Source organism: Callospermophilus lateralis, chromosome 12 (genome assembly GCF_048772815.1).
Source record: "Callospermophilus lateralis isolate mCalLat2 chromosome 12, mCalLat2.hap1, whole genome shotgun sequence".
Lineage (NCBI taxonomy): Eukaryota > Metazoa > Chordata > Mammalia > Rodentia > Sciuridae > Callospermophilus > Callospermophilus lateralis.
In genome coordinates this window covers 88256868-88269792 of record NC_135316.1, presented here as the reverse complement: position 1 = coordinate 88269792, position 12925 = coordinate 88256868, and the positions used below count along the sequence as shown (strand labels likewise).

The 12925-nt window shown below is 42.5% G+C and overlaps 1 protein-coding gene across 1 annotated transcript in view; it reads right to left on the bottom strand.

Moving 5' to 3' along the window:
- Positions 1-12925, bottom strand: part of Flt3 (fms related receptor tyrosine kinase 3) — a 65275-nt gene that overhangs the window by 4549 nt on the left and 47801 nt on the right. The window contains exons 19-23 of the mRNA XM_076872257.1: positions 11451-11578; positions 6618-6740; positions 4212-4323; positions 3749-3848; positions 3216-3321 (exon numbers count right to left, since the gene is read on the bottom strand). Coding sequence (XP_076728372.1) covers positions 3216-3321; positions 3749-3848; positions 4212-4323; positions 6618-6740; positions 11451-11578 — 569 coding nt within the window. The remainder of the gene's footprint in view (positions 1-3215; positions 3322-3748; positions 3849-4211; positions 4324-6617; positions 6741-11450; positions 11579-12925) is intronic.

The window sequence follows — 12925 nt, the reverse complement described above, 5'->3', positions numbered from 1 at the left end:
AAAAATAAATGTGAAGCAGAGCATGGTAGCATGTGCCCATAGTTTCAGCTACTTGGAGGCTGAGGCAGGTGGATCCCTTGAATCCAGGAGTTAGAGACCAGCCTGGGCAACACAGCAAGACCCCAAGACCCCCATCTCAAACAAAACGTGGGGAAATAGGGGAAACTAGAGCTCAGTCCCCTCCTTCCATCACCCCACACTGCCGCTGCCCAGGTCCGTCCCCTCATTGTTGCTCAGCCCTATCTCAGTCACCTCTTGATTGAGGTCCTTACGTTTGATTTTTTGCCTGGCTTTTCCAAATTTGCTGTTAAACTTTCCTCTGTCTCCCCCACTTCCCTTTCTTCCACAAGTGCCAGCATCTGGGATTAGAACAATGAACAAAACTTACGTGGCCTCTAACCTACTCTCATGCTGACATTCACTCATTGACTTAATAGACAGGCGGCAAGCACTACATCACGTCGTGGAGATGGGAGGAACATCATCCTTGCCTTTACAATCTAGCCCGGGGTGAGAAAGACAGACCCACAGAACAAAATCAGCTTACAATATGAGTTGAGTCTCACACACACAGAGTTATATATAGAAAGTGTTCTGGAAATTCAGAAAGAGCCTAAAATCAGACATGGGAAGCTGAAGGAAGCTTTGCCAGAGGAAAGATTGTTTGACCTGGGTCTTGAAGATTAAAGCTTTTTTTTGTCCATCCTAGAATTTTTTTTTTCTTTTTCTTTTTTTGGTGCTGGAGACTGAACCCGAGGCTTTACACATGCTAAGCACACATGCTAAGCTGAGCTACAACCCAGCCCTCTCCTAAAAATGGTCACCAGTTCACCATTCTCTAACTAATGCCCAAGCATGCTCATCAACGATTCCCTGATCTGACCCTGCTGGTGTTGAGGTTAGATCTAATAGTGATGCTTTCTCTGTGTATTTTCCATCCCTTGTCCCTAGTTCTCTGAGAGCCATTTTCCTTCCCTAGTCCTTGAAGATGCAGATTATACACAAACACTCATGTATGTCCAGGGAAAATCACCCTGGCCATAGTGGCCATGCTAGTTTCCCATCCCAGAGATAAGACAGGATTGTGTTTAAGAAATGGAGCGACAATGGCAGCAGAAAAGCTCCTAGTGGGCCCAGCTTCCTGGTAAGCTTGTGTGGATTATGCTTTGCACAAAAGTGCCCAGCAGAGGGGGCAGGTGGGGGCTGAAACCTGATCTGTGCTTCATTCCTTTAGACTGTGTCAGAATGGAGTCAGGGCTCCTCTTTGGATTCATCCCACTCAGAGATGGCGCCATTTTCCAACTTGCTTGAGGAGCTACTATTTTTTCTTTTTTCTTTTTTTTCATGTGGATTACCCATGGCTCCTAGGCTGGTAGGGAAAAGAACCTTTCATCTGAGAGGGTCAGGGGGCAGAGAAGAAGGAATTGGGAGGAAAAGCTGGTAACCGTGTGTCTTTGAACATGAATTCACTCAGGACTGGATCATCCAGGAAGTTGCCGTCCAACAGGTACTGATGCCTCTTGGGCTTCCTGAATAGAGGAAAGGGGATTTGAACATCTTTTGGGTGTGGGGACATGAAAGGAGAGCCTCACACCAAAGCCCAGGTGGTCCTAAACAAGCCAAGCAGTTCTTCAGCAGGGGTGGACTCTGGCCTAGTTGGGCCATCTTTATAGTCTTGCTTCCCTCCCTATGCCCCCACCCACCCTGCATGTCAGCCACAGCCATTTGGTTTTCACTCTACTTTCTCAACTTTGAACCTTGATTTCTTTTGTCCATTGAGCCTGGAATGTTCTATCCATCCTCCATTCTCCCAAAGACAAAATGCTCTTCATTCTTCACACCTCATTCAGATCCCCCCCATGAATTAATTAATACCCAACTAACAGTAAACATTGGCCAATCCTTTCTCTTTACTCCACCAGCTCATATTTTGTGTCTTTCTAGAGCTCCTCTTTCAGTTTTTCCTATACATTATCTATTTATAGGTCATCTGCCCAACAGCCTTTAAGTACCTTGGGGTTTTTCCATCTCCCAACCTTTTGACTTAATTCTCTGACAATAACTTAGTTTCTATATGTGATTATTAAGAAAACCTCAGGAAGAAAGGACACACATTATCTAAACATGTCTATAGAAAGAACAAGCATTGAAAATGGACTCAGCGATTTAGAAAAAAGGACAGAGAATCCACTTAAAGAATTGGGTTTATGGGGCTGGAGGGCTGGGGGGAGGTGGCTCAGTAATTGCCTACCATGCTGAAGGTCCTTGATTCTATTCCCAGGCCCCCAACACACATCATATTTATGTTTAAATAACATTTTGTGAGTAAATACCAGTTTCCCAGTATATGCAAAGTCTTCACATACATCATCTTATTTACTCCTTTTTACAACTCCATGAAGTAATATTTTTAATTTCATATTTCAGATGAAGAAATGGGACTGACCCCCTAAAAAGACTGACTGAAGACAAGTCATAGGAGAAGTAAATGATTAGAGCCAGGATGCGATCGTAGGCAGTGGGAGTTCAAGGTTCATCTTTTGTTCACTTCATCCAAGGATAACTGTTTTTGTTATACCAGGTGGTATGACTGGGGAAAGAATTAACAAAGCAATCCCAAGTTCCCAAAGCTCACAGATCGTCTAGATTGGCAACTCATTTTGCAGATGGAAACACTAAGGCCAGGAGAAGTAAAGTGAGTTAAAGGGCACAATATTAGGAGCAGTTCTTTTTTATTTGATTATTATTTGTGTGTGTGTGTGTGGTGCTGGGGATTGAACCCAGGGCCTTGTGCATGCAAGGCAAGCACTCCACTGAGCTATATCCCCAGCCCCTGAGCTGATATTTAACTCTCATGACCCCAGTTCAATATTCTTTCCTTTCTACCATGTCATATGATTGGCCCATGTGATTAGTCTGTACTAAAGCTTCATGTTGAATTAGGGAAGACTAGTGGGTTGGGATGGAATTAAGTTTCATTTAGTTGTCCAATCCTCTGAATTTTACTTAACTGAATCAATTGACTGAAATATCGAGAAAAGATTTTTTTTTTCTAGAAACACTTCTCAATAACTATGTCTCAACCTACACAACTTTCAAGGGGCAGCCTAGATGAACTGAGGAGAGACAGACAACTTGGTCCATTTGGTCCACCAAGGAATGTTGTCAATTACCAATTTCCTTTATAGTAATATCAAGTTCTGGCTGCTACCTACCGCTTCTTCTGCATCTGCCAGCTGACATCCTAAAAATGAAGTCAGGTTAGGGAAGGACGGCCGCTTCCTCGAGTCAAAAGCCCAACAGGATTGCATTATAAAGTATCTGGAAAAGCAAGAGAACAAGGACAAGATGAAGAGACACAAATGAAGTAAAATGAACTGTTTTCCATATCACAAAGCACATTTAGATACAGCTGTGTGTTTATGGCATGTTTATTTTAAGGCAAGTACTCCACTGGATTTCGTACTCAGAAAGGAGAAATTAGAAGATGAACAGAAATGCATTTAATGACATATAATGAAGGAGATGGAGTCTCATCCTCACAGATCTACTCAAGCAAAGTAATTAAGATCCAGAAGCCTATGAGGACAGGCAAGGACAGGTTAGTAGTCCCCCAAACAGGAAGATTTTAAGGAGTTTTGACCATTAAGGAGTTTTTACCATTTTCTCTGTGTGTCATGCATTCGGAAGTGGACAGATCGTAAATTTCTGCTTTCAACCAATCTACTACTGTCCAATTTGAACTTACATTTCTTCTGTAGCATAAAATGGCTGGTCCATTTTAAATCCACTCTGAATGAGTTTATAGAAGTTAGCATCAACCGGAATGCCAGGGTAAGGATTCACACCTGAGAAAAAGAGGAAAGCAGTGTAGCGTTCATCAATTTCTTCATTTGTTGATCCATTCGTGGCAAACATGTATCAAGAACTCCCATGTGCCAGGGACAGTCTGCAGCGAGGGCTGCAACTGGACAGTCACAAGACTTCCCAAGCAGGTTACGGACCAGTGAGGAAGACGGCTTAGGGACATCAGCAAGTAACACATCAAGTGGCATATGTCGCAACAGAAGCAAGACCAGGAGTATGGGAGAAGCCCAGGTGGCATTTTATGTACCCTCTGGTTTAGGGGGTGCAAGGGTGGGGAGGGGTGCAGAGGGAGCAAGATGCACAAGACCCAGAGCCCAGGGACACGAGCAAAGTGCCAAACATACCAAGTGAGAATATTTCCCAGAGTAATATTCCGTACGACCAGACATCACTCTTAATTGTGTAGATCCCTTCAAACAAGCTTTCAGGAGCCATCCACTTTACAGGCAGACGGGCCTAAAACCCAAGAGGAGATCCCACGGTGAATTTCCCACGTACAGTCCCCTGGCTTCTTTTGTTTCAGTAGATGATGAAATGTATTATTTCCCTGAGGCCCTTCTTTTATTTGTTTGTTTGTTTCTTTCTTTTTTTTTAATATTGGGGAATTGAACCCCGTGGTACTTACCACTGGGCTACATCCCCAGCCCTTTTCATGTTTTTATTTGGAGACAGAATCTTGCCAAATTGCCCAAGCTGGCCTCAAACTTGCAATCCTCCTGTCTCAGCCTCTTGAGTCCCTGGGATTACAAGCATGTGCCTCCATGCCATGCTTCTCCTCATATTTAATTGAGAAAATCACATTCCTCATGTGAAAGTTTTTCACTTTCAAGTTAACTTTCTAATAATAGTAACAGTGTGTGTGTGTGTGTGTGTGTGTGTGTGTGTGTGTGTCTGGCTATATAAATATAATCCTTAAAACTCATCTTGAACAAAAGCTGGTGCTTCCAAGGGGTAAATGTAACAGTAGTCAGACGCTTTCCATTAAGGAAGGGCTAGTCAGTTGCCCGCAGGGAAGTGGGCTCAAAGTGCGTTTGTATAATCTTGTTAAAGCACTTCTCAGAAGAACATTAGTAGAAATGCTGTCCCCAAGAATGTGGTGAGGGGAACTTATGTCATCACTTCCAGAAATGATACCAGACTGGTTTCTGTGGTTTTAATAATTTCCAGTAGCATGAAAGGGGGGTTTTGACTTAGTACCACCTCAGGTTTGACTCAGGACATGGGATGGTTAGGTTCCTGAGACGGAGCCTTTTGTACTGATTTTTGTTTTTCATGGATCCAGGAACACATCCCAGCACATGTTTAGTCTACCAAGTAAAATCAAAGCCCAAGAAAAAAACCCTGTTTTAAGTCCTACACACAATGGAGGAGCTGAACAAATCAAGCGGGCTAGTCTGGTTCATTTAATTCATTAAAAGAATTAATTGTGGTTCTAAATGGAATCCACCTTCCCACATAAGAGACAGCTGGCTGGTATAACAGAAGCTGCATCACACTAGAGGAGCGGTCAGCATATTTATGATTTCAGCTGTAATAACTGAGGAGCCGATTTTAAATCAACTAAGGTGATTACATTTGATCCTAGTAGGAATGCAGTTTAATTTGATCTTACACATTTATTGGCTGTTTATCCTAAACAAGGTGCTTTCATGTTGGTTTTATTGGTTTATTCCCACAGCCCTACCAAGTAAATGGAACCCTTTTGGGAAACGTGGTATCATAGTGGTGAGGCAGAGACTTGGTGTTTAAACTCTTTGTGTTCAAATCCATGTACTGTGTAACCAGCACATGTTACTTTTCTGTACCTCAGTTTCCTCATACACAAAGTAGATAAATTCATATATGTAAAGTGCCCACAAGAGTACTTGGCACATAGTAAGGACTAGTCCAACTTTTGCTGCTATTATTATTTCACAAGTAGGGACAAAGATGGAGAGAGCAATCCCCAAAATGAATAACCAAAAAGAAGAGGAATAGGGACTTAAGCAAAGGTGTCGTAATTCTTTTATTTTTAATTTTTTTTTTAGTTGTAGATGGACACAATATCTTTATTTTATTTGTTTGTTTTTATGTGGTGCTGAGGATCGAACCCAGTGCCTCATACAGGCAAGGCAAGTGCTCTGCCACTGAACCACAATACCAGCCCCAGGTGTTGTAATTCTTAAAAACCACTCTTTCAACTACAAAATTAATCACCGAGTATTTCTCTTGTATTTAAAAGCAGACCCAGGTATATTTTATGTCTCCCTGCTTTAACAGTAATAGGGTAACAGATCTTCATCAATTAATATTTAATTTAATTATCATGCCCTTAAGATTTATATTTAACATTCATATGTTGTACATTTTGAAAACTATTATAACTATTAGCTTTTCTCAAAATTGGAAATATAATCCAACAGTCTCTTTATAGCTAAAGAAACTGAAATAAGTGCAAGTAATGAGATTTTTTTTTTCTTTTTAAGTGCAGACTGCATTCAGAAGCCCCTAATGGATCTATTCTGAGTAGCTAGCCCAAGGATAGATGTGTGGCTATTTTGCTCCATTTTTATTATAGATGGAAAATTCCCTGAAGCTGTAGAAAAATCTTTTAAGCATAAGTAAGCAAACTACTCTAAGAGTTTTTGTGTGCATGTGTTACTGTAAATCAAAATTGCATTACTGAGAACAGATGTTTACCGTAATAATGAAAAAAAAAAAAAACCCACAAAAACAGCAGAATAAAAACATGGAAGAAGTAGCAGTCTCACATTGCCCCTGACGACGTAGTTGGAATCGCTCAGGATATCTCGAGCCAATCCAAAATCACAAATCTTCACCACCTTCCCATGGGTGACGAGCACGTTCCTGGCTGCCAGGTCGCGGTGAACACACTAGGAAGAGTGGGATCACAGTGTTACTTGCCATAATGGATACTGTCACAGAAAGTGCAATCAAGTTCAACAGGAGTTACAGATGACAGGCCTCCCATCTTGACTGGGCCAGGAGCGGTTGTCATGGTGTGTAACAAATCAGGCAAACACAGCAGCCCAGTTCTTCAGCTCTTGTGGTCGCCGTCTGTTGTGCTGCTTATAGAGCGTTTTCCAGAGGCCAAAGGACAGTGATTCTTAAAAAGAAAATCGAATTGAACTGGGTGTTCCATCTTGCTTTCTAAGAAAGATGTGACAACAGGGGCCTCTGCTGAGCCACTAAGGGGATTTTCAGATTGTCTTCTGCGCTCCTTGGGTGGGTGTGAAGACAATCATCTCATTTCTGGCTGGAAAATGGCTTTAGGAATAAAAAGGAGTAATAGCAAAGAAACTATTCAGAAAAAAAAAAAAACTAGACTAAAAATGACTTTGGGGAGGTTTATTAAGGCAGAATTCAGAGTTTCTGAGCTAAGAAGAATCATGACATTAGTCCAATAGTATGGCAGGAAAATTAACTCTTTTGAAGAAAGATTTTCAAAGAACAGGGCACTAGTTACAAGTGTCCAATGTGCTCTCTTTACTCTTAAAAAAAAAAAAATCCATAAAAACTAAAATGCAGGGCTGGGTTGTAGCTCATTGGTAGAGTGCTCGCCTAGCATATGTCAGGCACTGGGTTCAATTCTCACACCACATATAAATAAATAAATAAAATAAATGTCCATCAACAACTAAGAATTTTTTAAAAATCTAAAATGTCTGTGTCACAATCCCTCTAGCTCTCCCTCTGAACCACCCTATTTTCGTGGTGTACTGGGGACTGAACCCAGGAGTGTTCTGCCCCTGAGCCATATCTCCTAGCCCTTTTGTGAAATTTTATTTTGAGACTGAATCTCATGAAGTTGCCCAGATTGGCCTGGAACTTGCCATTCTCCTGCCTCAGCCTCCAGGTAGCTGGGAATATAGGAGTGCACCACCATGCCCAAATCCAAATTCAATTTTTTGAGTGCCTATTATCTACTTGCATTTTACCCATCTTACCATTAGGCCCTGTGGCCTGCCTTCCGCCTGTTACTGCTTTGGCTAAGGCCCACACTGGCCAGTGTGGCTCCCATCCTGTCTCTATTTGATTTGACCTCTCTTTGGTATTTGTTACTGTTGGCCAGCTCTCCTCCGTCAGGTCCTTCCTTCTGTGAATTCTGTAGATGACGCCTGTTTTCTTCCTCCAACGCTCTGTTCACAAGCCCCTTCTCATTCCCTAGAGTTGCATCCTCTCCTTCCTCATCCTCCACCAAACCATTTCATCCAATCCTAGAGATGCAACTACCATCACCCAAATCTCTATTTACAACCTGAGCACTTCTCTTGTGCTCAGGTATCTACTACACTAAGATCTACTCAGTCGCTCACACTGAATATATCTAAGTTATTATCTTTATCCAAAAATCCTCCTCCTGATTCCACAATCCCTACCCTATTCCATGTTCCCTGCTGGCTTTCCTTCTTCAAAAATTTCTCCTAGCCCAAGGATGAACTCCTTCAAAAAGCCTTTTCTAGTTTAGGCATGGTGGCGCATGCCTGTAATCCCAGCAACCAGGAGGCTGAGCAAGAGGATTGCCAAGTTCAAGACCAGACTCAGAAACTTATCCAGGCCCTAAACAGCTTAGTAACAGTCTGTCTTAAGTAAAAAATAAAAAGGGTGAGGCTCAGTGGTTAAATGGCCCTGAGTTCAATTCCTAGCATTAAAAAAAAAAAAAAAAAAGAAAGAAAGAAAGAAAAAAAGAAAAGCCTTTTCTATTCTGTCTGTCCCTGGCTAGGCCTGATGTGCAAGTCTCTCCCTGGGATTCCCAGAACTTACTTTGATCACAGCACACTGTCGTCTCTGATTTGCATGTCTGCTTATCTCTTTCTCTCCTATTAAGCATAATACCTTTGAGCCCAGGAGCCATATCATTACTGATGCTCTCTCTCCCCCTACCACAGTGTAGGTACAGAGTCAGCACTCAACAAATGTGTGAGGACATCGAGGAGCCTATGGAGGAGACTGAGGGACAATCAAAGAAGCAACAAGAGGGAGGGCAAGCAGGAAAGAGCAATGTGCATGATTCAGAGAGAAGGCCTGCAGAGGAGACAAAAGGGGAAAGGGTCTAAAAGACTGGATATTTTTCAAAACTCATATTAGTGCAAGCCCAGCGGGGCAGGGGAAGCAGCGCCCTTGATTGCCAATTGTGAGTAGTTTAGGAATAGATGCTCCTTAGCTTATGATGTGGCTGCATCCCAAGAGACCCATCATAAGTTGGCAAAGACTGCAGTGAGTACACCTATCCCACTGAGCAGCCTGGCTTAGTAACTATGCACTCTAGGTGGTTTCCTCTCCTGATCACAGGGTGACTGTGAGGTGCAGCCGACACTGCTGCCCAGCGTCATGAGGAGGATCAGACCACATACCACTAGCCCAGGGAAAAACCCAAATTCAAATTCTAAATATGGTTTCTATTGAATGTATATGGCCTTTACACCTTCCTCAGGTTGAAAAAACATAAAGGAGCTATCACAGGTGGGGACCTTCTACTTGACATCTGGCAGCCAACAGCCAGGCAATCAGGTAGATGCTCTCCAACATCTATAGGCACTCGTGAAAGCACCACTGTCCACGTGTAGGCGAACTATGACAAAGAGTAAGGAGGGCAAGAAGCCCGAGGAAGGGAAATCGGAACAGCAGGTAAGAAGATGAAGAAGGGAAGGCCGTGCCTCAGATGGATGGGAGAGCTGGGCATATTTCATTGAGACAGCAGGATTTTTCCTTTATTTTTGAGACAGGGTCTCACTAAGTGGCCTAGGCTGGGCTGGAACTGGTGATTCCCCCACCTAAGCCTCCTGAATACCTGGGACTATGGGTGTGAGACACCATACCCTGTTCCAAGATAGTAGTCTTTTAAAGGCAAACAACAACAGTTGAAATCCATCTTTCCAAATTCAGGGAGGAAAAAGGAGAAAAGAGGTAAAGGGAAGGAAGTAGAGAAGGAGAGGAAGAGAATAAGACATCTAAAGAAAGTAGAGCAGGAAAAAGTTTGGAAATAAAGAGAAAGAAGGTAATGAAAGGTGAAGGAGCCCAGGGAATGTCACGTCTAAGTATGGGGCTCTGGTATGCTGATTATTTTTCCCTAGGCTCTTGGGGTCCAGCAGATGTTGGATGAGGTTTTTCTCTGCGGTTCCCTTAACTACCTAAAAGAACTTTGTCCCCAGATCATTGTTCTTTTTTTTTTTTTTTTTTTTTTTAATTTATTTGTGTGTGCATGTAGTGCTGGGGATTGAATCCAGGGTCTCACACATGCCAGACAAGCGTTCTACCACTGAAACACCCCCAGCTCCACTGTCTGTTCTTCAGGTTCATTCATCCCCCCTAAAATCATTAACCACCCCTCTAAAATACCTCCCCACATCTCTCTCCTCTATGAAGCGAATTAAGCTTCAACCATCTGGTCCTTCCTTGAGCTTCATAAAAATTTTATGTGGCTTCCATACACATATGCATGTAAATAAATGTATATGCCTTTTCTCCGGTTAGTTGCGTATTATCCATTTATTCCAGCATTCTTGAAACTCAGGTGGCGGGAGGTATTCCTTTTGCCTCTACAAAGGGAAGAAAATAATGAAAGGAAGTGACTAGAGGATGCTTTTATCTGCTGGTACGCATGAGTCCTGTCAAATGGCAGCAAACAGCAGTGCTGAAAGGCAATGACAGAATGCAAAATTAGGGGCAAGACAATGGTCTGAGGCAGTCTCCATACCCTTGCAATCATGGCCCTAATGGATCTGGGATTAGCAATCAAAGAGACTGTGGGCCTACAGAGCTGCCGCTAGAACACAGCCTGTTAGTGCAAGTTACACAGATGCTCAGGGTAGCAGTCATGCTGAGTTTTGACCTCCATTCACCCCCTGCAGCAAATGCTATGTGTAGGGCAGGACCCGAATGGCTGTCCAAGGAGGGATTGACAATGCTACACTTCCTTGTGAATGGGATTTCCAAACTCTTCCTTTTTTTTTTTTTTGGTACTGGGATTAAACCCAGGTGTGTTTTACTATTGAGTTACATCCTCAGCCCTTTTTATGTTTTAAATTTTGAAACAGGGTCTCACTAAGTTGCTCAGGCTGGCCTTGAAGTTACCACCCTCCTGACTTCCCTCCTGAGTCACTGGAATACAGGTGTGGGCCACCACAGGCAGCAAGGACTTCCTATCTTGACCTTGTTCCCTGTAAGTTCCAGAGGACTCTGGGCAGCCTAGAGGGTTATGCTAGTCATTTTGCAATAAGGAATCCCAGACCTTTATGATTCATTAGCAAAGAGTGAAGTAATGTTCTTGATAACTTCAACAGTAAAGAGGGGGAAAAGACAGGCATCAAGGGAGACATGTTATGATAAACAACAACAAAAAAATACAGGCACATGTCTTTTTCATAGTTTTATATAAGCATGTCTTTTTTTCTTTTAAATTTTTTTAGTTGTATATGGATTCAATGCCTTTATTTGTCTTTATGTGGTGCTAGGATTGAACCCAGTGCCTCACACTAGTGAGGCAAGTGCTCCGTCACTGAGCTACGACTCCAGCCCTAGCACGTCTTTATTCATAGTTATCTTTTTATATTTTTTGTTAGTTTTTTTTTTAAGGCGCTTACCGACTTAAATTCTAGGAATTCCATTCCTTTGGCAACTTGATACGCAAAGCAAAGAAGATCTTCAAATGTAAGCACATTCAAGTCCTCCTCTTCTTCCAGTCTTTTCTGGTTTTCATATTCAACTTCATCTGTAACATAGAGTTTTTGTCAAAATGCTAAGAAGGTGTCTTATCAAATTTCTATGAAAAGGTTATTAAAACCAGTTAGGTGAGGTGTCTTTAATACAATTTATAGGAGATTGCTGACTTGAATTGGGCTCCTGCATTAGTCTCAACAGATCAAACCAAACTGTCGTCACCCATGCTAAAGTTTCACATCATTAAGCAGAAAGGAAGTTATCTGATCTTCTGAGAAATCAGGAGAGATAACAACCAAATTTCCTAAACAGACAGTTCAGTTGGGCCTTTAACCTGAAGTAACCTGATATGAACCAAGTAGATACTATTTTTCTGTCTCCTTGTCCCTGAGAAACTAACTTTGAAAAGAATAGATTCCCTGTGCTCTCTTCTTGTTGCTGCTTCCTTTGGCCCCTCTGTCAACCTCTTCTGCTCAGCCCATTGAAACACTCATTCTGTTTTTTGGCATAAAGTAGTGCATGATTCTAGAATCACAAATCAAATCAATGAAGATCTTTAAACTGAATTTGTTGCAATTTTGTGTTGGAGCAGGTGCTAATGAAATAGGAATTTGGGGATACAAAAAAAGGGAGAGATACACTAAGTCTCAAAGAAGCACCCCCAAACCATGGACGTGAGGAAACACCCATGAACATTTGGAACTCTTGAGCCACTCAGTCCATGCCCTCCTCCCACCCACCATGTCCTTGTCTACAAAAACCAGGTGTGGTGGCATGCCCATAATTCCAGTGCTCAGGAGGCTGAGACAGGAGGAGGATTGCAAATTCAAGGTCAACCTCAGCAACTCAGCAAAGCCCTAAGCAACTTAATAAGAATTAAATTAGAATAAAAAATGAAGATAATTAGAATAAAAACTGAAAATAAATAAATAAAAGGGCTGGGGATGTAGCTCAGTGGGAAAGCAATCCTGGGTTCAATCCCCAGCACCAAAACAAAAACATCCGTGTGCAAGGGCAGGGAAAACTGGTGGCAATGGCTTAAGTTTGCACTGACTTCACCTCTCGTCCAGTCCCTAGCAACCAACCCTCTATAAATATCAACACCCCCCACACCAAGGGGTCGCCGGGTCTTCATCTGGAGATGGCCCGCACTCTCCCTTGAATGGGCATCCCTTGCTTTACTCCAAAGGCTTCTCACTCTCACATTCTCCCTTCAATGTGCCTCTGTTTTCCTAAATAAACCTCTGTCTGTGCCTCTGACTGGCACATGCTACAATTCTTTTCCTTCCCAGGTGCCAAGAACCCTGTTTGTCCTGGGTCCAGTTCCTCCGTCTGTCTGAGAGCTCCTTAGACCTTTCTTTGGAGTCATCTCTTCTCCAAACTAAGACACATATATGAA